General features: G+C 42.2%; 1 protein-coding gene across 2 annotated transcripts in view; it reads left to right on the top strand.

Annotated features, from left to right (window-relative positions):
• Nucleotides 1-25,567, top strand: part of ULK4 (unc-51 like kinase 4) — a 771,869-nt gene that overhangs the window by 189,033 nt on the left and 557,269 nt on the right. For both annotated transcript variants that reach the window (XM_075827083.1, XM_075827084.1), the window contains exons 18-19: nt 10,092-10,199; nt 25,087-25,170. In XM_075827083.1, coding sequence (XP_075683198.1) covers nt 10,092-10,199; nt 25,087-25,170 — 192 coding nt within the window. The remainder of the gene's footprint in view (nt 1-10,091; nt 10,200-25,086; nt 25,171-25,567) is intronic.

Here is a 25,567-nt window from a genome sequence, read left to right as displayed (position 1 = left end):
AAATGATAGTTTTTCTAAATAAAAAACACATTAAAAATAAATAAAAATCTACATTACAGCGCCAATCACATCATATACAATATAAGCCACTTATAATGTGGTTACAGAGCCTCTTTAAATCTATAAGGAAATGAGTAGAGTTAGGGTAGGTTTACATGTATTGGAAATGCAGATATTACATTCAGATTTGCTCAAGAAAATCCACCGTGGATTATAGCACCAGAAATGCCATGGAATTTCTCCGCACTGAAAATTAACCGGTGGTGTGGATTTTAAAATCTGCAGCATGTCTGTTTGTGGATTTTCACCTTTCAATGTAAAGGGGTGAAATCCACTGCAAATTAGCTGAAAAATTCACAGGTTACACATGCGGATTTTGCTATGGATCCACCGCATGTGGACCCGCCGTTATACTCGTGAGTACAATTAGGCTGGGTTCACACGACCTATTTTCAGGCGTAAACGAGGCGTTTTACGCCTCGAATTACGCCTGAAAACACGGCTCAAATACGTCGGCAAACATCTGCCCATTCATTTCAATGGGTTTGCCGACGTACTTTGCCAACCTTTAATTTTACGCATCGCTGTCAAAAGAAGGCGCGTAAAATAACAGCGTCGTCAAAGAAGTGCAGGACACTAGTTGGGATGTAATTTGAGCCGTTTTTCATTGACTTCAATGAAGAACAGCTCCAAATTACGGCCGTAATTGACGCCTCGCAAAACGCGAGTACGAGCAATTACGTCTGAAATGCAGGTGCTGTTTTCTCCTGAATACAGCTCCGTAATTTCAGTCGTTATCGTGTGCACATACGCTAACACCCACAAAACCGCCATCTAAACATTGGGTTTAAAATAAAGCATTTCTTGGTTCTGAGGAGTTACAAGCGGGTATCACCTTATTTAGAAGTGCTGCTGATTGGCTGAGAATGATCATGTGGTACTGTTTATCGCTCCAAAGAAGCGATGGGTTAAAAGACAGAGTTGTCGAGGTACCACCCCCTACAACATGTCACAGGACAGATATTCCCTTCTTTTTTTTTTTCACCAGGGTGCACATTTACTTTACATGGATGTGATTGTAGAAGGTATTTTAGGGTCAATTTAATGATGTATATCTGACACACACAGGTCATGGGGTCTGGTTAGATAGTTTGACAATTGAGGAGAGTAGTAATTAGATAAATATGTGTAAATGTGCAAATTTTGTAATGGGAAACATTTTTATTTTTTGCCATATATTGAATTGAATAGTGAATTGACAGGCAGGCTGGAGTGCAGGAAACGGCAATGTTCTCGCATGTAAGGCTCAGTTTGAAGCAACTGTATATCAAAAATTGTAGTACAAAATGAGTGGAAGATGTGGTGCATATTCATTTCATACAACCGTGCCTGCTACAATGTTGTCTTCATACCTTTTAGTTGTGTTCCAAATCCGTATGAATAAAGTATGCCACAGGCATTTTGGGATTCTCCCAAATCCTGCTGGACCCACAGAGGAAAGCTGGTCTGTGCATTCAATAAAATCCATCAAACCGACCTCAACTGAGTGAATATTTTAACAATTGTTCTGCATCACATGGATACCATCTTATAAAACATTTCTCAGGAGACTTTTTAAATATTTAGTAATATTTACTCAGATGCCAAAGCTCTAAATATTGCATGAATGTCTCTGCCTGCCAGATCTTACAGCAATAAATATTAAGATGAATTTGTAGAAAGCATTATATATGTTTGTTTAAATACCTTTAGAACAGAACTGTATTCTGACCAAATAGTGCATAAGCCCATAATAAATTGGCAGGTTTACTTGCCCTTTGTGTATAGCAAACGGCAAAAGTTTTAGATATTCCAATGGATAAGTGTCACTGTTTTTTAGTGTGACACATATACAATAATTAAGACAAAAAACTTTAATGTGCATAAGTGTTCACCCCCTGGAAGTTAATACTTTGTAGAGCCACCTTATACAGCAGTTACAGATGTAAGTGTCACCATCTGTGGGCATGTGGACCCACTAGGCTGCACTGCTGTTACAGAGTAGCAGCTGGCCAAACAGTGTACCAAGTCTATACAAACTCCCAACACAAGGGTACCTGCAACAGCCCAGACAGTAGCAGCGGCTTAGGCACCGATGGTACTTTCACGACAGGTGATGCAAAACGTGGCAGGAGGTACCAGGCGTGGCAGATGTCACCAAACGTGATGTAAGACAGCAGGTGTAGCAGACGGCACACCACGACTCCAATACTAGAGCGGGAACAGGAACAAATACAGCACGAAATACAGGTAGCAGGGCACGGGACTAACATAGGAATACAAACAACACTCAGGTAAGGAGTGAAAGGGCAGGGCCCTTTTTATAGTCCAGGGTAATCTGGGAGTAATTCAGTTAATTCTTTACATGTGTGCGTGCTGGCCCTTTAAGCCGGGAATGAGCTTGCGTGCACCCTAGTGGTCACTGTAGGGCAGGACGGCCGCATGATGAACAAAAAGTTACATTTTAGTCTCATTTGACCAGAGAACCTTCTTCCATGTGTTTGCCAAATGCTGTTTGCCTAACTATAAATTTATTTTCTTATGTCGTTTCTTTAAGGAATGGATTTTTTCTGGCCTCTCTTTCATAAAGCCCCACTCTGTGGATTGTACGGCTGATATTGGTCCTATGGACAGATATTTCTATCTATTCTGTGACTCTTTAGAGCTCCTTTAATGCTATTTTTGGTGTCTGTTGAATCTCTGATTAATTCCTTGCCTGGTCCGCGAGTTTTGGTGAGCTGTCTTCTCTTGTCAGATTTGTAGTTTTGCCATTTTCTTTCCATTTTGTTATAATAGATGTAATGGTGCTCTGTGGGATGATCAAAGTTTGGTGTGTATATATATATATATTTTTTTATAACCCAACCCTGATCTATACTTCTCCAGAACGTTGTCTCTGACCTGCTTAGAGAGCTCCTTGGTCTTCATGTTGCTTTCTTATGGCTGTTGTATATTCAGGGGCCTTTCAGAACAGGTTTATTTATACTGACATGTGATCATATGACACTTTGACAAGACCAACAAAGGGGGTGAGTACATTTGCACTCACAACTCACAGGAGCTTCGCTGGGCACAGATAAAGCAGCTGAATCCCCCTAAATTTACGTAAATACATAGCTTTACTGCTCCCAGACTAATATTTTCTTTTCAACAAATTTTATTGAAAGTTTTACAACAGAATAAAGAAGCATATTTCGAGAGCACAGAGAAAAAATGCATTACACACAGCGAATAATATAGCAGTAATGTAGACAAAGTGTCAAACAATCGTGGCTGTAATGGCAATAGTATACAAAAGTCAATTGTAGAAAGAAAATACAGAAAACAAGAGAGAGGGAAAGTAGAATTGGAGAGAAGAAAGCGGAAAGATGGGAAAGTTAAGGGGAGTGTCGGTCAGAAATCTAGGATGAATGAAGTCTTTGAACTTAGTAAGCAGTGATCATAGTGGCAGGCAGATGAGAGTAGGCATAGCTAATCCAAGGTTGCCAGAGCGACTCGAAACCGGCAATTCAATCTAGTAAGATACTGGTAAGTTTTTCGTTCACAAATATCTAGTTTTGACACCTGCGAAAATTACAGTGCGCTTTTTCCAAGAGTGGGCGATAGTCATTTTAGCAGCCAAAAGGATGTAAGAGAACAACCGAAATTGCGCGTGTGTTAGCTCTGGGGGTTTGAGGTGGAGAAGAGCTATCTTGGGGTCTTTACGTATAATTAAACCAAACAAACTCTGGGCAAGGCCAAACACCCTGCTCCAGAATTGAATAAGCCTTGGGCAGGACCACCATATGTGGAGCATGTCACCAGGAGTGTGGCAGCCACGAAAGCACGAGGCGGGGTAGGTGAGAAAAGCGCGTGCAATTCGGCTGGGAACCAGATACCACCGCATCATGACTTTATAGGCCGATTCTACAATATTCGTGTTAATTGAGCAGTGCGAAACTATGCTCCAAATATTATGCCATTCTGCTGGTTCGAGCGTCGCCCCCAAGTCCCGGTGCCATCGGTCCACATATGTATGAGGAACAGGTGTGGGGTTGCCAAGGAGCCATTTATATAAGACTGATATGACCCCTTTAGTGTTAGGGCTGGTTTCACAGATTCGCTCGAACTGAACGCAAGAGTCAGAAGCAGCCTTGTTGTGGAGGAGAGAAGTAATCCAAGTCTTGAGCTGTAGATATCGGAATACTTCGCCGTTGGGAATCTGCTTAGAGGTCTGAAGCTTACAGAACGAGAGAATCCGTGAGTGAGTGAGCGTGGGAAGGTGGTGGACTCGGAGTATGCCATTCGACCACCACCATTTAAAGGCATGGTAGTTGTCTGCGCCTGGGGAGAACAGGGGGTTATGCCACAGGGAGAGGAGGGGAAGATGCGGCGAGATCAATCTGCTAGAGTATTTGACGGAGTCCCATACCGTTAAAATGTGTGCAAGTGAGGGAGAAAGATGAGAAGAGCGAAGGGAGGGGGGAGCCAAGGCAGAGATTGTATCGGGGTTGGCGACACCTCCGGAATATCCAGGTACACCCATAGAGGCATATTTGCAGAAACATGCAGTTTAGTTAAGGATGCTATCATAGCTGCTTGGTAATATTTGGAAACATTCGAAACCCCCCAAACCCCCATCAACTTTCAGCGAGCAGAGAGTAGACCTGGATATTCTAGGGCGCGCTCCCCTCCAAATAAAAGAAGAGATCCGGTTCTGAATGAGGCGTAAGATGTGTGGTGGGACTTTGACTGGCAGGGTTTGAAACAAGTAAAGAAGCTTTGGAAGGATGGTCATTTTGACTGCAGATATGCGCCCCACCCAGGAAAGATAGGTGGATTGCCAAGATGTCATCGAGGATGTAAGAGAGCGAATAAGGGAGGGGTAGTTAGCAGAATACAGTTGGTCGTAGGAAGGGGTCAGATGAATACCCAGGTAATTCAATGAGTGCCCGGCCCACTGAAAGGGAAAGTGGCTACGTAGTGAGTTCAGAGTTTGCTGTGGTAGGTTAATGTTTAATGCAATAGATTTTGTGGGGTTTATAGCGAGCCCAGAAATTGAAGCAAAATCGGATAGGGTTTGCAGTAGGTTAGGAAGGGAGACCAGGGGTTGGGAGAGCATGAGTAGCATATCGTCTGCGAAAAGGGACAGTTTGTGTTGCACGCCCCCCAACTCCAAACCCCTGATGCTCGGATTTTGGCGAACCATCATAGCCAGGGGCTCAAGTGCTAGGATAAATAGAATAGGAGATAGAGGACATCCTTGTCTGGTGCCACGTTCAATAGGAAAGGAAGCAAACTGATATCCCGCATAACAAACTTTAGCAGTGGGGTTAGAATAGAGGGCGTGCACCCATGACATAAAGTGGCCTCCGAATCCCCACTTCCCCAAGGCAAAATCCATGTAAGAGCAGGATATTGTATCAAAGGCTTTTTGAATGTCGAGCGAAAGGAGCATTGAAGCCACATTCCTCTTGCGAGCCACATGGACCAAGGATATGACTCTCTTCTTACAATCGCTTGTTTGTCTGCCAGGGACAAAGCCAGCCTGGTCCCCATGGATAATCGCGTCAAGGAAGCAGTTAACTCTGGTCGCCAATATTTTTGCTAGAATTTTAATATCGGTGTTCAGGAGGGATATTGGCCTGTAATTGGTAATTTGAAGGGCGTCCTTTTGAGGTTTGGGGATCATTGCAATATGGGCAGTAAGGGTTGGTGTAAAAAGGATCGTACCAGTTCTGAGAGTATTAAAGAGTTGGGTTAAATACGGGGTTAGGAGCGAGGAAAGTTTTTTATATTACAATGGGGAGAAACCATCTGGACCAGGGGATTTGGAGGGTTTTAACTCCTTGATGGCCGCCTGAACCTCCGTCTCGGATATCTCGGCCTCCAAGGCTTCAAGGTTTGAGGGGGTGATATCCGGGAAGGTCAGATTGGCAAACAGGCCCTCAGCCCTCAAGGGGTCAAAAAGTGAAGGCGAGGAGTACAATTTGGAATGGAAAGTTTGAAATTGGGAAGTAATCTTATTAGGGTCCGCTGTTACTATGCCGGAGGCTGTCCGTAATCGAATAGGTTCTTTTGGCGCAACGGGAACTCGCAGTTGGTGAGCTAAAAGTTTACCTGGTTTATTACTTTGCGAGTAATAGCACTGTTTGGACCATCATAGCTTACGTTCTACCTGTTCCGTTAATAGAAGATCGAGCTCTAATTTAGTGGCATCCACCAATGCTTTATTAGCAGGCGAAGGGGTCTGTTTCCAAGCACATTCTTTTTGTTCTAACGTTCAATATAAATCTGCTATCTTCCTTTCTCTGTTTTTCTTTTTAATGGACCCAAACCTAATGAGTGCCCACCGCAAGGTAGCTTTATGGGCTTCCCATAAAATAATCGGTGAAGACGTGGAACCCACATTCAGGTCAAAGTATTCCTTAACAGCCACTTCAACCTGTGCGAACGAATCTTTGGTCGTCAAAAGGGAATCGTTAAAGCGCCAATAAAAGGAGAGCCCCCGTGAGACTAGAGAAGAAAAGGAAACCTCCACGGGATTGTGATCAGACCAGGGCGTGCTTAATCTCTTAGCTGCGGAACAAAGCAGTAGTGATCTCTGAGATGTGAATATGTGATCAATGAGACTAAAAGAGGAATGGGGGTTAGAGTAGAAAGTAAAATCTTTTGTAGTGGGATGGAGTTCCCGCCATAGGTCCTGGAGGTCGTGGAGGCGTAGCATGTCTCTAAAAGTAGAGGAAGGAGTTTGAGGTGTGGATGGAGTCGGAGCCGGGGATTTATCTACAGAGGGATTGATTACCAGGTTTGAGTCGTCCATGACCACTAATAAGCCCCGGCGATTGGCGTCTACCAATTTAAATAAGTGAGAAAAGAACCCTGTTTGAAAGTCATTAGGTCCATAATATCCCACTAAGGTCATGTCTACATCAAATAGAGTGGCAACTAAAATCACATAGCGACCAGTAGGATCAAGAATTTCCGTGTTACAAATAAAAGGGAGATTCTTTCTGAAGGCAATAACTACCCCAACGTCGCTTTTCATGAGCATATGCGCAATGGAAAACTGGGAAGTGTGCGCTGAGATATTGTGGTCTAGAGGTGACAGAGAATCTGGTTTCCTGAAGGCAAACAATATCAGCGTGGCAAGCTTTATAGAAATGAAATGCCTTCGAGCGTTTGTGTGGGGAGTTAAAGCCTTGGACATTATGAGAGATTATTTTCAAGGCGGAGGTAGCCATATGAAGGTTCTAGTAATTCGGCAGGGAGCTCTGACCGACGGGGGGGGGGAGGGAAAAGTGACGGGAAGAAAGGGGTGAAAGAGACAAATTGAATAAAAAGGGGTATAGAAAAAAGTATGCATTTGGAAATCGAGAGATAGAAAGTGCCCAGAAAAAAGGAATTGTGGACAGTAGCACGGGGGGCACTACTGATAGAATCCGGGGTCGCCAACACCTGGGCACAAAGGTGTGGTAACGGCATGCCGTCGAGGCGAACCCAAGAACTATGCCGCGACAGAGAGGGGAAGTCAAACCGGAGCGTGTGGACAGAAAGAGGGGAACAGTGATAGCCAAGAAAGTTCTTCTTTAGATGGTGGACCAGGCACTCCGAGGCACTTGCAATCAAAAAGTAAAAGTAAAAAGTAAAAGTAAAACATGGCTGTCATTCGGTATATTAGAATATCACATACAGTACAATAGCGCAAGCCGCAGGACAGCAGGCCTGACTCCCACCACCCCCAAACCGTAGGGCGGCGAGTGCCAAGCAGGCCGGATCATGGCCAAGAACCGGGCCACTGCACTGGTCGGCATCAACAACTATAGCCAACAGCGCAGGCCGCTCTCCAACAGGCCACACATGCAGCGCCACCAAAAGGCAAGGCAAAGCATGCCCGGCCCGTCGGATTTAAGAAATGGCAACCACCTGAACAGATAGGGGGAACAGCGACAGCCACGAACAGTCTGCGCAAAATGGCAGACCAGGCACGCCAAGGTATATGCAAATAGAAAGTAAAACACGGCTGTCGATCGGTACATTAGGGTATAATACAATACAATATCACAGGCCGCGAGATAGCATGCCCGACTCCCGCCACCCCCTAATCCGTGGGGCGGCAAGAGCCATGCCAGCCAAATCACGGCCAGGAACCGTCAATAAAAACAGATTACAGCGTAGGCTGCTCCCCAGCGTGCCATGCATGCAGAGCCACAAAAAGGCAAGGCAAAGCATGCCTGGCCGGCCGGACGGAGAAATGGTAACCACATGAATGGAGAAAAGGAGAGCGGGTTAGTACCAGGCTAATGTACATTACATTCAGATAGACGGCAAACTATTTTAGATACGGCGAAACATGGCGCCTATGGCAGCTAACTTCTCAGAATAGAGATCAGTCTCCGTTTTAGATAAACCGCTACACAGGGTGAATCGCACTGGATGTACTCATTAATCAGCTGGAATCGTCACGGACATCAGGCACGGCTCCAGATCTCCCAGGCGGTCTGCGGGGAGGCACCTTGTTCCAAATGGGGCGAAGCGGAGGCCTGTCGCGGCGTACTTGAGAGAGTTGACTCGAGCCGTCAGCGTCTGCGGGTAAAAGTTGCAGGGTGACTAAAATTTGCTTAAGGTTGTCAGCCGAGCTGGCCGAATAATATTTGTTATCCAGAGAGAATTGGAGCTTGAAGGGATATCCCCAGCGTTATCTGATCTGGCGATTTTGCAGAACGGTCAACAGGTTTCTCATGCTCCGCTGTTTCTGTATGGTGATCGGGGAAAGATCAGCAAAAATTTGCTACTCGTGTCCCTGAAACAGAAGGTTTGATGCAGCACTGGCCTTTTGGGACAGAGTTTCTTTAGTGACGTAGTAGGTGAGTTTCACCACTATATCTCGTGGTTTGCCATCCTGTCGTTTAGGGCCGAGTGACCTATGGACACGGTCCATTTCCAGCCTGTCTATAGGAAGACCCGGTGCCAACTCTTGGAATAGAGCTGTAATAGAAGAGTTAAGGTCCTCATAGGTTTCGGGCAGACCTCGTATCCGGAGGTTTCCCCGCCGCGCACGTTTCTCGAAATCCTCTAGACGGAGCATTGTAGAATCCAGGTCTGCTCTTATCGAGTCAAATTCAGCATCGTGCGCGTTCAAAACTTCTATGGTGTAGTCCATCTTAGTTTCCAGGACGTTCGTCTCGGCTCCCAACTCGCGTATCTCCTGGGTAAGATCTCTGGACAGCTTGGAGGCGGTAAGTTGCAATTCTTGTTGTAGGAGCTGTTTACATTTCTGCAGCAGAGAGGTGAACTGGGGTTCAGGCAGTTGAGAACCGTCCTCTTGAGAGACAGCGATGAGCTCAGACGAGGCCTGTATTTCGTCTTCGGAGACAGTCGACATGGCGGGCGAAGTTGCGTTCTCAGGTGTGGGGGCAGGGATGGAGGACTCTGGTGGTTTCAAGTCCTTTCGCCCCACCATACTCTTCCGAACCATGAACAAACTGGGCAGGGGGGTCTTCCGAAAGGAAAAGAGGGGTAAGATAGCGAGGGGATTCACCTCAAATATTAGCTTTTGTTAGCTGTTGTGCCCAGGAGTCGCGGAGCTACCTCAGCATGCGGTCATCTTGGTTAGCAGCTTGCGAGCGCCCCTCCCAGACTAATATTTTCCTTCTCGCTGTTCGCACAATACCAAAGACATGCCCGCGAGTCCGACATGTAAAACCCCAGCAATCAGTTAAGGCGGCTAGGGGAAGTTGCTGGTTCAAATGGGTGGATGGCAATGTATTTGAAAATAGAGAGAATTTTTAACTGTTAGGACAACCCCTTTAAGAAAAATAGTGAGGTCACGTGTGTGTACATGTTTAATAAATAAATATATAGAAATCTATACATAAAAACTTCTAAGTGTAAGAAACAGTCCTCCACAATTCCAACCTTTTACTTATGTCTATGATCTTTAGTCTCACCGGCTTTAAATGACTCATTCTTTATTTCCCTGTAATTTCATTTGTATAAGATGATCTCCTATAATGTTTATTTGTGACGTTATAAACACTGTACTTTTGTGTTTTTTTTGTTCTGTTCTGCAGGCAATCACCTTGCTGACTGAGCTGATTAGAGACAATTTCAGGAATAGCAAGTTAAAACAATGCCTCTTACCATCTCTTGGAGAACTTATTTATACCATTGCCATTCAAGTAAGTTCAGTATATGCTAGAATTAATGTCGTTATACAGTATAATCCCATTATGAAATATTTTAATATATTGTCACTATATCATGCACTATATGGCCAAAAGTATGGACACCCCTTCTCCTAATTATTGAGTTCAGGTGTTTCATCCACACCCTATGCAAACAGGTATTTTAAATCAAGCACACAGCCATGCAATTCTCATAGACAAACATTGGTAGTAGTATCGGTCGTGCTGAAGAGTTTACTGACTTTAAAAGTGGCAACCTTTGCTACAGGTCAGTTTGTGAAATTGCTGATCTACTAGATCTGTCCCAGTCAACTGTAAGTGCTATTATTGTGAAGTTGAAGGTCCTAGGAGTAACAGCCATGAAAGGGTAGACCGCACAAAGCGTGTTGTAAAGCGTGCCACTACTGAACTCTGGAGCAGTGTAAGAGGCTATGTTCACACGGGGTCTTTTGCCGAGTTTTTTTACGCGGAAACCGCGTCGCAAAACTCGGCAGAAACGGCCCGAGAACGCCTCCCATTGATTTCAATGGGAGGCGTCGGCGTCTTTTTCCCGCGAGCAGTAAAACTGTCTCGCGGGAAAAAGAAGCGACATGCCCTATCTTCGGGCGCTTCCGCCTCTGACCTCCCATTGACTTCAATGGGAGGCAGGAGAAAGCGTATATCTCGTCTGCTGTCCTTGCGACTGACGGTGAAAGCTACAACCGATCCGAGCCACTTTCTGGCGTAACATTTTTTAATTCTGTCAGGCTGTGGTGGCCCTGCCCCCTTTCAAGTCATGCTCCGATTTTTTTTAAAATTGCCAGGCGCAGCAAAAAAGTACTAAAAATTTGAAATTTCAGCGCAAAGCAGCCAAGCGTCCTTTATCAATAGACACAGCAGCGAAATTGCTTTACAAATGTTGGGGTGCTTTTTATCTTTTATTCCTTGTATTAAACATTTCTATGTTTTTTCAGGAAAAGTGGATATTCATTTTAACGGCCTAATTCCACTAAATTCAGAAAAAAAACTGTGGGGTCAAAATGCTAACTGTACCCCTAGAAAAATTCCTTGAGGGGTGTAATTTACAAAATAGGTTTACTTTTGGGGGGTTTACAATGTTTTGGTTTTCCCAGGGAGTTGCAAACGCGACATAGCACCCGAAAACCATTCTAGCAAAATCTGCGCTCCAAAATCCAAATGGCGCTCTTTCCCTTCTGAGCACTGCTGTCTGTCCAAACAGCAGTTTATTGCCACATATGGGGTATTGCTGTAATCGGGAGAAATTGCATTACAAATTTTGGGGTGCTTTTTATTCTTTATTCCTTTTAAAAATTAAAAACTCCTACGTTATTTCAGAATTTTTTTTTTTTTTTTCACAGACTAACTCCAATAAATATAGCAAAAGACATGTGGGATCAAGATGCTAACTATACTGCTAGATAAATGCCTTGAGGGGTGTAGTTTATAAAACGGTGTGACTTTTGGGGGTTTTCACTGTTTTGGTACCACAAGACCTCTAAAAACCTGACATAGTGCCTAAAATATATTCTAAAAAACGGAGGCCCCAAAATCAACTAGGTGTTCCTTTGCTTCTGAGGCCTGCATTTTAGTCCATTATACATATTCCACACGTGGCCCTAGTGTACTAAAGACTGTGGAATCTGGGCAATAAACAATGATATTTGTGTTTCTCTGGTAAAACTTTCTGTGTTACAGAGAAATATGTATTACAAATAAATTTTGGCCAAAAAAATGAAATTTGTAAATGTCCCCTCTACTTTGCTTTAATTCCTGTGAAACACCTAAAGGGTTAAGAAACTTTCTGAATGCTGTTTTGAATACTTTTGAGGGGTGCAGTTCTTAAAATGGGTGATTTATGGGGTCTATCTAATATATAAGGCAGTCAAAGTCACTTCCGAACTGAACTGGTCCCTAAAAAATAGCCCTTTGAAATTTTCATGAAAATGTAAGAAATTGCTGCTGTAGTTCTAAGGCCTTGTAACGTCCTAGAAAAATAAAAGAATATTCACTAGTAACTATTTTGTGTGGTATTACGATCTGCTTTACAAGAAAAAAATAGAAAAATAGGCAGCATTCCAAGTATTGTATCAAAAAGGATAAATTTATTTCTCCCAATAAGGCTTGACAAAGGCTGCATTGTGCATCTGAAACGTTGCATCCTACTGCACTGATGGGTGAATAAATGTATCCTTTTTTTGATACGATCTTTGGAGTTCTGCCTCTTTTTCTATTTTTTGTCTACATTTGGGGATTTACAAGTCTGATCCCTGTTGCCCTGGAGGTTTTGTTCTACTGTGCTGCCCATACTCTCTTTGGACACTGTTTTACAAGCAGATACATTTAAATTTAGAAAAATGCATTTGATAATAAATACTGAATTCATCGAGCAAATTTTTCCACTAACATAAAGTACAATATGTCACTAGTAAACAATCTCAGAATCGCTTGGATAGGTAAAAGAATTCCAAAGTTATTACCACTTAAAGTGACACGTCAGATTTGAAAAAATCGGCTTTGTCCGCAAGGCCAAAACTGGCTCCGTCCTGAAAGGGTTAATGAACTTGTAGAGGAATTGCACAGTAGAATTTAAATTTTTGCATTTGATACTAAATTGTGTAAAGTAACACAAAGGAGAACAGTATTCTGTTACAAATGAACCTGAAGAAGTTGGAGGCTTTGGCAGAAAAGTGGTAATGAGGTTTAACACTGATAAATGTAAGGTTGTGTACTTTGGTAGGGAAAATATTTGTCACCATTACATACTAAATGGGAGAATACTGGGTAAAACGGACATGGACAAGGACTTGGGAATTTTAGTTGACCGTCAACTTAACTGTCGCAACCAGTGTCAAGCGACTGCTGCCAAGGCAAAGAAGTTAATGTGGTGCATAAAAAGGGGCAAATATGCACATGATGAGAACATAATTCTAGCAATTTATAAATCTTTAGTAAGACCGCACATGGAATACTGTGTGCAGTTTTGGGCATCAATGCACACGGAAGACATAGTAGAGCTTGAGCGGGTTCAAAGGCAGGAAGCGAAAGTAATAAATGGAATGGGTGTACTAAAGTACCCAGAAAGATTATCAAAATTAGGCTTATTTAGTTTAGAAAAAAGATAGCGAAAAGATAGAAAAAAAAAGATAGAAAAAAGATAGTATACCTAATAACTTTATATCAAAGGTAAAAACTGAGATCTCTCTCATCATCTATTTATACCCAGGACTATAACTAGGTGGCATAGGGGAAAGAAGGTTTTTACACAAACATAGAAGAGGATTCTTTACTGTAAGAGCAGTGAGGCTATGGCACTCTCTACCAGATGAAGTTGTCATGGTAAATTCACTGAAAGAGTTCAAATAAGCCCTGGATTTCTTTCTTCAGTGTAATAATATTACAAGTTGAGTTTACTAGATTACTGTAGGTGGCTCGTTGATTCAGGGATTTATTCTGATTGTCATATTGGAGTCGGGAAGGAATTTTTCCCTAAGATGAGCAAATTTTACTTTTTCGCTTTCTAGGGGTTTTTCCTTCCTTTGGATCAACATTGCAGAATAATAGGCTGAGCTGGATGGATATATGTCTTTCTTCGACCTTACAAACTATAATACTGTTATGACTAAAGCAAATGAAGCAACTGTAAACAAAGCCTTAAAGAAAACCGATACATTAATCTTATCATAATCTTATCATAAGTTGCGAAAATCTATTACTTGGAAAACGTTATAGAAAATGCTTAAAAAATAAAAAGCTTGGAATAGCCATTCTTTCGTGAGCACAGCCAGTATATATGCACTGAAACTATTAAATTCCTGTTATTATATTATTACCCAAGGTTTGCTAAACATGACATACAGAGTGTAACCCAAACTTCTTTAACAATGAACTTCTTCTTTTTGATAAATTTCTAATATGACTGAAATGTATTTATTGAGAACCTTGTGAACATGTAACTAAAACTGTAAAGGCAGTGTTCACTTATTGTCTAGGTACTGGAAAGCAATATTAACACCAGCTCCTTCTTCACTGGGGTTATATAAATCAATAAACCCCATGTATTTCATAACAAAAATAGGACTTACATATTCTACTACCAAGTCCCTGGATTCCTCACCTCTCCTCATCCAGTTCCACATGAAAGATAAGGTGGGGGACAGGGGGGTGCCATCATGAAAAAGGAACTACAATAATGACTCCAAGTGAAATACATTGCGCTAGTAAATATCTGGGAATCTCTTAGAACTATCATCAGGCAACATTTATTATGGTTTACCGGTTCAATTACTTACATAGTTAAATACACTCCTCAACATTGATATTGCAACACCAAGATGGGCAAGCAGTGAGGTTATGAAAATCAAAGAAGTAGCAGGTGTTTCTAAGATCTGCAAAATCTCAAATTTTTAACCACTTCCCGCGATTGGTCATGACTGTACGTCCGGAATGAAAGTGATTTCCCGCACTAGGGCGTACAGTTACGCCAAGCTTTAAACTGTCACCATGTCAACCGACACGGTGACTGCGTCCTGATCGCAGCTGACATAGAGTCGGATGCCAGTCAGAATACAGTTCAACTGTGTTAAAAAAAACGCGATCTGACCCTTTTCTGCCTACTGACCAGTGATCACCCCCTTTGGTGCCCACTGGTTATCAAATATATAATTATATAATTTCAGTCACCCACAGTGTCCTTCTGCCATGCTGTGATCTGTGCCCAGCTATCACCTGTCACAGTACCTGGTCGTCATCACCCTGCTGTGTCCCTAGATTGCCCACTGCCCGAGTTCCCTGTTAGGTAGCAATGCCACGTCTCATTTAGTTTTACCCCTGGTAGGTAGGGTACGCTTACTCATTGAATACAGCAGGGTCGCTGGTCGCCGGTCTGTTCTCATTCCGCAGTTGAGAGTAGCACAGTCTATTGTTTGTTCCAAAAATATTTTTTGGGAAAAAAAGAAATTTTTTTTTTAAAAGAAAAAGTTACAAAAAAAATGTGTTAGTAGCTGAACTAAATTATTTAATATTGCCAAAAGAGTCTTCACAGCCGAGGAAGCATATGAAATGTTGTGTTCCGATACGGACATTGCAAGTGAAGGTGAAGCACAGTTCGTGCTTTCATCTTCATCTGTATCCAGTGACTCTGAGTCTGCACCCCCCCCTCCCCCCCCCCCCCGTCAGCGCAGCAGAGCCGTAGGTCCTGCTCTACTTGAGCTGACATGGGAAGCTGCAGACAAATATACCCCCCAGGTGCCTGAATTTACAGCCCCCTCAGGCATTCAAATTGACACTACGGGTTTCAGCCCCTTGATTATTTTAAAGTTTTTTTTTTTTTCAGATGCCCTATTAGATTTAATGGTTCAGCAGACCAACCAACATCTATGCGGAACATTTTATCTCCCAGAACCCCAACTCTTTTTATGGGAGAAGCCAAAATTGGACCCCCACAAATGCAGTGGAATTGCAGAAGTTTTGGGGCTTATTTTTAAGTTTTGGTCTCGTAAAAAAGCCCAGTATTAGAGACTATTGGTCCCCTGATATTTTATAGAACACCCCCCTTTACCACACAGTAATGACAAGGAAGCGATTCGAAGCCATCCTAATGTTCCTGCATTACAATGTCAATAGTCAGTGCCCACCCCCACAGGACCCAAATTTTGATAGGCTGTATAAAATAAGACCATTAATTGCCCACTACTCCCAAAGTTTTTCCCAAGTTTATACCCCCCAACAAAATATTTAGGTGGATGAATCATTAGTGAGCTACAAGGGTAGACTGCACTTCAGGCAGTATCTACCCAATAAAAGAGCCCGGTACGGCATAAAACTGTACAAACTCTGTGAAAGTGCCATCGGTTACACACTTTTAGGGTTTATGAGGGAAAAGACTCCCATATAGATCCCCCAGAATGCCCCCCCTTCCTAGGAGTTAGTAGAAAGATCGTATGGGATCTTATTCATCCTTTTCTTGGCAAAGGATATAATTTATATCTGGACATCTTTTACAATAGTGTCCCATTGCTAAAAGTTCTCTCGTCCAGATCCACCTTGGCGTGTGGAACAATCAGCAAAAATCAGAAGGGCCTCCCCAAAACTTTGCTGGGTCAGATACTAAAATTGCGAGAGAGCAGAGCTGTCTGCAGCGACGATCTGCTCCTCCTGAAATATAAGGATAAAAGGGACGTCCTTATACTGACCAGCATTCATGACCGCAGAGGCAGCCTTGTCCCTGTACGCGGATCCACCACCCAAGTTCCCAAACCATTTTGTGTACAGGAGTACAACAAATATATGGGTGGCGTTGACCTGTCTGACCAGGTCATAAAACCATACAGCGCCATGCGCAAGACCAAGGTATGGTATAAAAAGCTATCTGTGCATCTTACACAGATGGCATTATACAACGCCTTTGTCCTCTGCAGATATGCTGGCAGTAGGGATATGTTCCTGCAATTTGAGGAAAAAGTTATCAAGGCCCTGATATTTGATGACCAGGTAGGCGAGGGCAGTTCATCTGGTTCTTCCGTCAGCAGGATAATTCCCGGACAGCATTTCCCCACAGAAATCCCTGCCACCGAAATAAAACCAGAAGTCCCCCAAAAAATGCTGTGTGTGCGCCACGTGAGGCATTCGTAAGGACACCACATACCATTGTGAGACCTGTCCCACAAATTCCGGCCTGTGCATGACACAATGTTTCAAAATCTATCATGCCTCCTTGGATTTTTTATTTATTTATGCTTCATTCACCTTTTCTGTCTCCCATATTGGCCATGGCCAATTATTTTATTTTTTTACTGACCAGCCCCTTTTAAAATTTGATCATTTAAAATTTGTAAAAAAAAACACCTTAAACAAAACTAAAAATTCTCACTATACCAAGGACCCGAGGGAGTGTCTTTAAACACCTAGGTTGCAAATCTGGGTGAGCGTAATAAATCCAGATGAGATTGGTTGTCTCAGCAAATCTTTTTTTGCTGAGGCCTTTGATTTATTTTTTGAGCTGGATTTTATGGAATGGTGGGTAGGTTGGTAGTGGGACCTGCCATTCCCTCTCCCTCTATTGTGGGTTTTCCAGGATGTCCTCCTTAGTTACTGAAATTAAAGTATTTCTTATTATACCCCTAGATGAATACCTAGAGGGTTGTCACTTCACAATTTAAAAATTCTCACTATACTCCTAGATGAATACCTTGAAAGGTGTTCCATTACAATCTAAATCTTCTCACTATACCGCTAGATGAATTCTTTGAGGGGTTTCGTTTACTATATGGGGTCACTTTTCTGGGTTTCTAATGTTTTGATACCCCAGAGCCTCTGTTTTCATGACACAGGGCAGTAAATGCCATCGTAGTAGGCCTCAGATAGTGCACAGTGCTCTTTACATTCTGAGCCCTGCCATGTGCTCAAACAGCAGTTTATCTCCACAAATGGGGTATTGCCATATTCAGGAGAAATTGCGTAACAAACTGTGGGTGCTTTTTCTCCTTTAACCCATTGTGAAAATGATGAATTTGGGTCTAAAGCAACATTTTTCTTTTAAAATATCTAAATTTAATTTTTTTACTGCCCAGTGTATGAAACACCTGTGCGGTCAAAATGCTCACTATACCACTTGAAAAATTCCTTGAGGGTTGTAGTTTCCAAAATGGAGTCACTTTTGGGGGTTTCCACTGTAGTGGTACCTTAGGAGCTTTACAAATGCGACATGGTGCAGAGAAATCAATCCAGCAAAATCTGTGCTCCAAAAGCTAAATGACATGCTTTCCCTTCAGAGTCCTGCCACTTGTCCAAACAGCAGTTTATAACCACATGTTTGGTATTTCCGTACTCTGAAGAAGTTGCTTTACAAATGTTGGGCTGCTTTTTCTCATTTATTTGTTGAAAAAGTTAAAAATTTTGAGGTAAAGCTACATCTTATTGGAAAATAATGTAATTTTTCATTTTCACTGCCCAATTCTAATGAAATCTATGAAACCCCTCTGGGGTCAAAATGCTCACTACACCCCTAGATGAATTTCTTAAGGGGTGTAGTTTCCAAAATGTGGTCTTTTTTGGGGTGTTTGCTTTGCTTTGTTTCTGCACCACAAGACCTCTTTTAACCTGACATGGTGCCTGAAATATAATCTAAGATAAGGAAGGCCCTAAAATCCACAAGGTGCTCCTTTGCTTCTGGGGCTTTTGTTTCAGTACATTACAACACTAGGGCCACATGCGGGATATTTCTAAAAACTGCAGAATCAGGGCAATAAATATTCAGTTGTGTTTCTCTGGTAAAACCTCAGTATTACAGGAAAAATCTAAAATGGAATTTCTGCAAAAAACAATTGAAATTTGGAACTTTTCCTTCCACTTTGCTTTAATTCCTGTAAAATGCCTAAAGGGTTGAAAAAAACTTCATGAATGCTCTTTTGAATACTTTGAGGGGTGCAGTTTTTAAAGTGGGGTGATTTGTGGGGGTTTCTAATATATAAGGCCCTCAAAGCCACTTCACAACTGAACTGTTCCCTAAAAAAATGGTCTTTTGAAATTTTCTTACATGTGAGAAATTGCTGCTAAAGTTCTAAGCTTTGTAACGTTCTAGAAAAATAAAAGGATTTTTAAAAAACGATGCAAATCTATAGTAGACATATGGGAAATGTTAACTAGTAACTATTTTGTGTGTTATAACTATCTGTCTTACAAGCAGATACATTTGAATTTAGAAAATGCTAATTTTTTGCAAATTTTCTCAAAATGTTGGTGTTTTTCACAAAAAAATATTGAATATGTTGACCTCATTTTTTCACTAACAAAGTACAATATGTCATGAGAAAACAATCTGCGAATCGCTCGGAGAGGTAAAAGCATTCTCAAGTTATTACGACATATACTAACACACGTCAGATTTAAAAAATGAGGCTCTGTCATTTTGGTCCAAAAGTGGCTGCATCCTTAAGGGTATGTTCACACGTAGTCAACCAAAACGTCTGAAAATCCAGAGCTGTTTTCAAGGGAAAACAGACCCTGCTTTTCAGACGTTTTTTACCAACTCGCATTTTTACCAACTCATTTTTTTACCAACTCGTTTTTGGAGCTGTTTTCATTGGAGTCTATGAGAAAACAGCTCCAAAAACGTCTGAAAGAAGTGTCCTGCACTTCTTTTGACGAGGCTGTATTTTTACGAGTCGTCGTTTGACAGCTGTCAAACGACGACGCGTAAATAACAGGTCGTCTGCACAGTACGTCGGCAAACCCATTCAAATGAATGTAGCCATATTTTCAGACGTAAAACGAGGCATAATACGCCTCGTATACGTCTGAAATTTGGCCGTGTGAACATACCCTAAGGGGTTAAGCACCAAACGCTAATCTGTGGCATGTGGGAGGGGCATAAAAGCTAGAATGAAAGCAAAGTTGTTTAGCCACATGGAACCTCAAAAAATCGGATCAAGTGGTGTTGGCTGATTGTGCGATGCCTCCTGTTCGTCGACGTGCCAGCTACTTGTCGCAAACTGAGAGGGACAGAATCCTTGAACTGCGAGACCTACACGCCTAGACCAAGATGTACATACTGTTTAATGCTGCGTTTCCCAGGGTTTGGAAGAACGACGAACGGGAATGACAGCAAGACGTGCGCGGAGGTGAACCTCTGCAGGGATGGATCGTCTGATTGGAAAAATGGCGCATAGTGATTCATTCTGTACGGCAAGTGAAATTGAACGTCACATCCCAAGCCTAGGGTGGCAACCAGTGTCGACGCAAACCATCAGAAGGCGTTTGCACGACATTGGGCTACAAGCCAGACATCCAGCTACAGGTTTTACTGTTGACCGCACGCCACCGCTCTCAAAGGCTATCATGGTGGATAGCAAGAAGGCAATGGAGGCTGGAATGGAGGTCTATCCTCTTTAGCGAGAAGTCCCACTTTTGTCTCAGATGTAATGATAGCTGTAGATTGGTGTGAAGACCACGTTGGCAACGCCATGAAGAGGCCTTCACAAGGGAATGTCACACCGGTCCTACTGCCGGGATAATGGTGTGGTGGGGCATAATGTATGGTAGCCAGACCCTTCTAGCCTTCATTTCAGGTACACTAACGGCTCAGCATTACATTGATTTGGACGTGGAACCAGTCGTACGGCCATTTCTCCAAAGTGTCCCAGAAGCCAGAACAATGACAGGCCGCATGCTGCTCGTGCTACTGTTAGCAGCCTGCGTTGCCTAAAGGTGTTACCATGGCCTGCAGTTTCTCCGGACTTGTCTCCCATCGTGCACATCTGGAACATCATTGGTCTGCAATTGCAAAGGGAGCTGCCAGCAGCCAATCTTAACGATTTGCGTGCCTGACTGCATTCAGCGTGGGATAACATTCCTCAGACAACCATTAATAACCTCATTGATAGCATTTCAAGTCATGTTAGTGTGTGTATTTCTGCACATGGCACTCACTGAATATATCCAGATGTTTGACATATTTTGTTTCCATTTTTTTTTTTTATCAATTGCATATCATTAATATGTCTATCGATCCTGTGATTTCCACAATTCCAAAACTTTTCCTTCATGGTGTTGCAATTCTAATGTTGAGTGTATAAATTGCTTAGTGATATTTTGCTGTGAAATTAATTTTTATAGTTTAGATAGGGTTAAGGGATATTGAGCTAGGCTGCTTTGTACAAAGTTTCACTTTGGTTTGCATAGTGGTAGGGGGATCGATTTAAGGATTGAATAGCACAGACTGCTGGTTAAGTGAAATATTTTGCTCAATATAAGGCAACTTTAGACTGGCAACATACATTTTAAGTTTAACAGAAAAGCATTAACTTCTGTCAGTGTTTGGCAAGCCTTTCTACAAAGATAATGATCCTGTCATTTGTATCTGTGAAATCATTGTATTTTGTCTTGTGCTTCACAGCATCACATATTTCTCATTGTTTCAACACTTACTTCTGACATCTTTTTAGATAAATTTTTCCGTATTTTCTCATTGTCTTTGTCTCTCGTTACTACACTTTTTAATTTTATGTTTTGCACCACAAGGAGTTTATTCCTCAAGCTGACAAATGCAATAGATAAAGGAATTTGTTACGATCTTGTTCATTAGTCCTATTTTCTCTCACTTCAGTATTGGAGTACCTAACCTATAAATTTCTTCAATAAAGTTTAAATAGTCAACAGGAAAAGGAATACAAACATTGTTGAATTGAAATCTACATGTAGTATCCTGGAAATAGCACTTTGGGCCCAGAGGCATAGCTTGAAGCTCCTGGGCCTAGATGTAAAATTTGTACCAGGGCACCTCTAACCATCATCTGCCATTTATAGTTCTCCTGTCACGTCATGTGGCAGAGAGACCTTTGGGTCCCCTCCGGCGGAAGTGCAGCTGCTACACCCATTTTAGCCATGCCACTGTTCCTGTTCATCATGCCATCGTTTTGCCAGGTAAGGAATGGCATAATTATTCAAAACTAAGTAAACAATCGGAAAACCAGTTGTAAAAACTGCATGTCTTTTTTTTTTTTTTTTAAAAGGGCATGTGACAAATCCGGGCAAAGGTTGTGCTATGTTTTCTGACAATTTCTGATAAAAACTTAAAGAGGTTGTAAGAGATCAGAAAATAGGTCTGCGTTCTTCCGCAAACAGTGTCACCCTTCTCCATAGGCTGTGTCTGGCCTTGGAGTACAACCTCACATATGTCTGAGTTGCAATACCACATACAGTTAATGAACAAGAGTGATACAGTTTCTGGAAGAAGGCAGCCATGTTTTTTATTTTATTTGTAACCCCATACTGTCCTTTGGTACATTCTAACTTGCCTCCACAATTACTACCCGTTTCCTCATCTATCTACGTATTCATCAACTGTCCATTTAAGATCCTGGTCTCTTGTCTTTCCTTTCCCCTCACAGACCGATAGCCCCAGTTTTCCACCATCCAGTCTTCTATCCTCATCAAATGCCTTTTCCAGTTCTTTGCCAACTCATCAACCAAGCTTCTCATCCACCATTAGTCCCAGCTCCTCACTGAGAGGCAATTGAACTCCACCCCCTTTTTTTGAGACAACACGGTTTTTGTTTTTTCCCCATACTGTGGCTCATTCTGATTTATGTGTACCTACTTTAATTCAATTTATGGAACAAGGGATGTCCTGTTGGCCAGACCTATCTAGCCTAGCCACACATGTTCATCTCATATACACAGTGTTTCTCTTCATGTTACTTTTCTCTTATGTTTTGTGTCTTCTTGCTTAAAGAGGCTCTGTCACCAGATTATAAGTTCCCTATCTCCTACATAATGTGATCAGCGCTGTAATGTAGATAACAGCAGTGGTTTTTATTTTGAAAAAGTGATGACCTATTTTAGATTTATGCCAATCCGCGTCATACACTTACGTCGTTCCCGCCCATATTCTTTCACTGCACAGCGTGATCTTCCTCCCACAGGTTCTTCACCGCCGCGTCGGAAGAGAGAAGACACATCGTCTCCAGGCGTCCGAGAGGGTAGAGTCTCTAGGGAGTTCACTATGCTTACCTTCACACTGTGATACTGCTGCAGATTCAACTCTACCCTCTCGGACGCCTGGAGACGATGTGTCTTCTCTCTTCCGACGCGGCGCTGAAGGACCTGTGTGAGATCACGCTGTGTGCAGTGAAAGAAGCTGGGCGGGAATGATGAGAAGTGTATGAAGCTGATTGGCCAGCGTCATACACTTCTCTTTACAACACCCAGTTGGTCAAAAGCAAAAACACGCCCAGTTGTATATTAAGAATGTCATTAGCATAAATCTAAAATAGGTCATAACTTTGTCAAAATTTATCGTTTTTCAAAATAAAAACCACTGCTGTAATCTACATTACAGCGCCAATCACATTATGTAGGAGATGGGGAATTTATAATCTGGTGACAGAGCCTGTTTTAAGTGGAGTTTGACTTGATTCAGTCACGCACACATAGATCATCTATCTGCTCACTTTTGTGGACCCTCAGTACTCTTGGAGCCAGTTTGGCATGTAACAGGCACCTTTTGCAAAGAATTATCTATAGTGCCAGCCTTAAAGGGAATGTGTTGCCAGCAAAACATGTTTTTTTTTTTTTAATTAAACATTTAGTGTGTAGGTGATTAAACATTGTTCAAATTTTTTTTATTTTTTTCACGAGTCAGGAAATATTATAAATTAGATTCTAATTTATAATATTTCCCATTGCTGGTCACTAGATGGAGCTATTCCCAAAATTGCAGCATTGCATGTGGTAAAGCAACCACATTGCTTTTTGCAGCAAAATTGGGAAAAAAGCACTCGCTCTAGTGAGCTCTGAGAATCCCCCCCTCCTTTATCCTGGCTAGTGCCGGGATAAACGAGGGGATTGAACGGTCTAACCTCCTACACTGTGTCGCCATTTTTTGAGCTAACACACAGTGTAGTAGGTTTACATACAGTAGTAAACACACACGAACACGAACATACATAGAAATCTCTTACCTGCTCCTGCCGCCGCGGCTCCCTCCGGCCCGTCCGCTCCGTCTGCTGCCGCTGGTCCAAGTGCACAAGTCCGGAAGCCGCGACCGGAAGTAGTAATCTTACTGTCCGGCCGCGACTTCCGGTCCACAGGAAAATGGTGCCGGACGGCGCGCATTTCAAATTGGACTGTGTGGGAGCGGCGCATGCGCAGTTCCCACACAGACGGCGTACACAGAAGTGGATGGGACGGGACCCGTTCGCAGTCCCTATGGGACTGTGGCTGCCGTATTCCATGTCTGTATGTGTCGTTAATCGACACATACAGAAATGGAAAAAAAAATGGCAGCCCCCATAGGGAAGAAAAAGTGAAAAAATAGAAAAGAGTAACACACAAACACACAAATAAATAAAAACGTTTTTAATAAAACATTAACATTAAACTGACATGAAAAAAAAAAATTGTGGTGACACTGTTCCTTTAAGACCTGTACAGATTGCGGGTTCTTCTATATTACCAACATTAGCATTATTTCACAATAATAAAATAAATATAAAAACCAGTCAGGTGCCTTTCTTGACTGAAGTGCAGTGCTATATACAGCCAATAGTTTATCATCCGATTTCCTTCTAATTGTTGGCATGCACTATATAATAGATGACTTTGTAATCTTGGTTGCTCAAATGCTACTTGATCTAGAATTTCAGTATTCATCATTATGACACCGCTGCAACTGGCAGTTGTTTGGATTTTTAAAAAAAATATATATATTGTTGTTTAAAGTTCACGCTTGGCTTTATTGCAATCTAAAAATAAACAAGTGCTTATCCAGCATACAAGACTGGCCGTATATAAACAAAACAAACACCTTGCCCGTCTGGGCACTAACTAAACAGCAGGTCTCCTCACCTATTATTAACCATAAGTACAGTGTTCATTAAATCAGGCTTTCCACACTATCCTCGTGTGGATTCCCAGGCTCTGACCCTCTCTACGGTAACTGCAGAGTGGTAACGAGGCTGTAGCTTTACCTGCTCTAACTGGGCCAGGGGTAATGGAGTGGGGAAGGGAACGACATGTCTCACTACCATTCCTACCTGCCATTCCATAGAAATTCAGTCCCAGAACACACGTTTTTAAAAAAAAACTCTGTGGAGGACCACCATCTTTCCTTGATTGCTTTATCTTACCCATCACAAACTGAGTGAGATATACACCAACTCCAGTAATTTTCCTGCTGTGGGCTTACAATAAATATATATGAATCAGACACTTTTACACGGTACAGAATATCTATTAACTCCATTATATTCAAAATGTGTGAGACACCATTGTACTTTACTTGTTGTTAAATTCAAAGGAAATTCATAGAAATGGTTAAATATTTTTAATATCGTTTTGCTGCAGAATTGTTTTCCTGATTTATTACGATTTCCATTTATTACAGGAGGAAAAAAAAGATCACCCCAGAGAGATCTGGACCATTCCCCTGGCTGCCTACACTCTGCTAATGAGATGCCTTCGGGAAGGGGTAAGGCTTCTTTATTGTCCTCTCTAGAAATCTTCCACTGTAATAACCCCTCAGGCATTATTTGAGAACCGTAGCCTGCAGCAGTGCAGTATCTTGTCAAGCCAGCATAGCTCCAGAATTTAAATAGCACTATCCCGGCAATGGACCACTGCGTAGGAAATAAAGATAAATGTACTTTTCCCTACAGCTTGAAATTAACACGTTGTTAATTAACGCCAAACCAAGACATAAGAACTAAATGTTCTTCTGAGACAGAATAATGCAGCCGATTATGATTGGAAGTGAACAGGCCACAGCCATGGAGAAAGTGAAAAAATAAAATGACACGTTAAGGATGATTGTGGTGTGACAAACAACTCCTGTGTGGCCCTATAAAGTGTAAAACCATGAGTCCAGT

This window comes from Rhinoderma darwinii, chromosome 5 (genome assembly GCF_050947455.1).
Source record: "Rhinoderma darwinii isolate aRhiDar2 chromosome 5, aRhiDar2.hap1, whole genome shotgun sequence".
Taxonomy (NCBI): domain Eukaryota; kingdom Metazoa; phylum Chordata; class Amphibia; order Anura; family Rhinodermatidae; genus Rhinoderma; species Rhinoderma darwinii.
The sequence above is the reverse complement of the archived record's forward strand: the minus strand, read 5'-3'. Positions and strand labels throughout refer to the sequence as shown.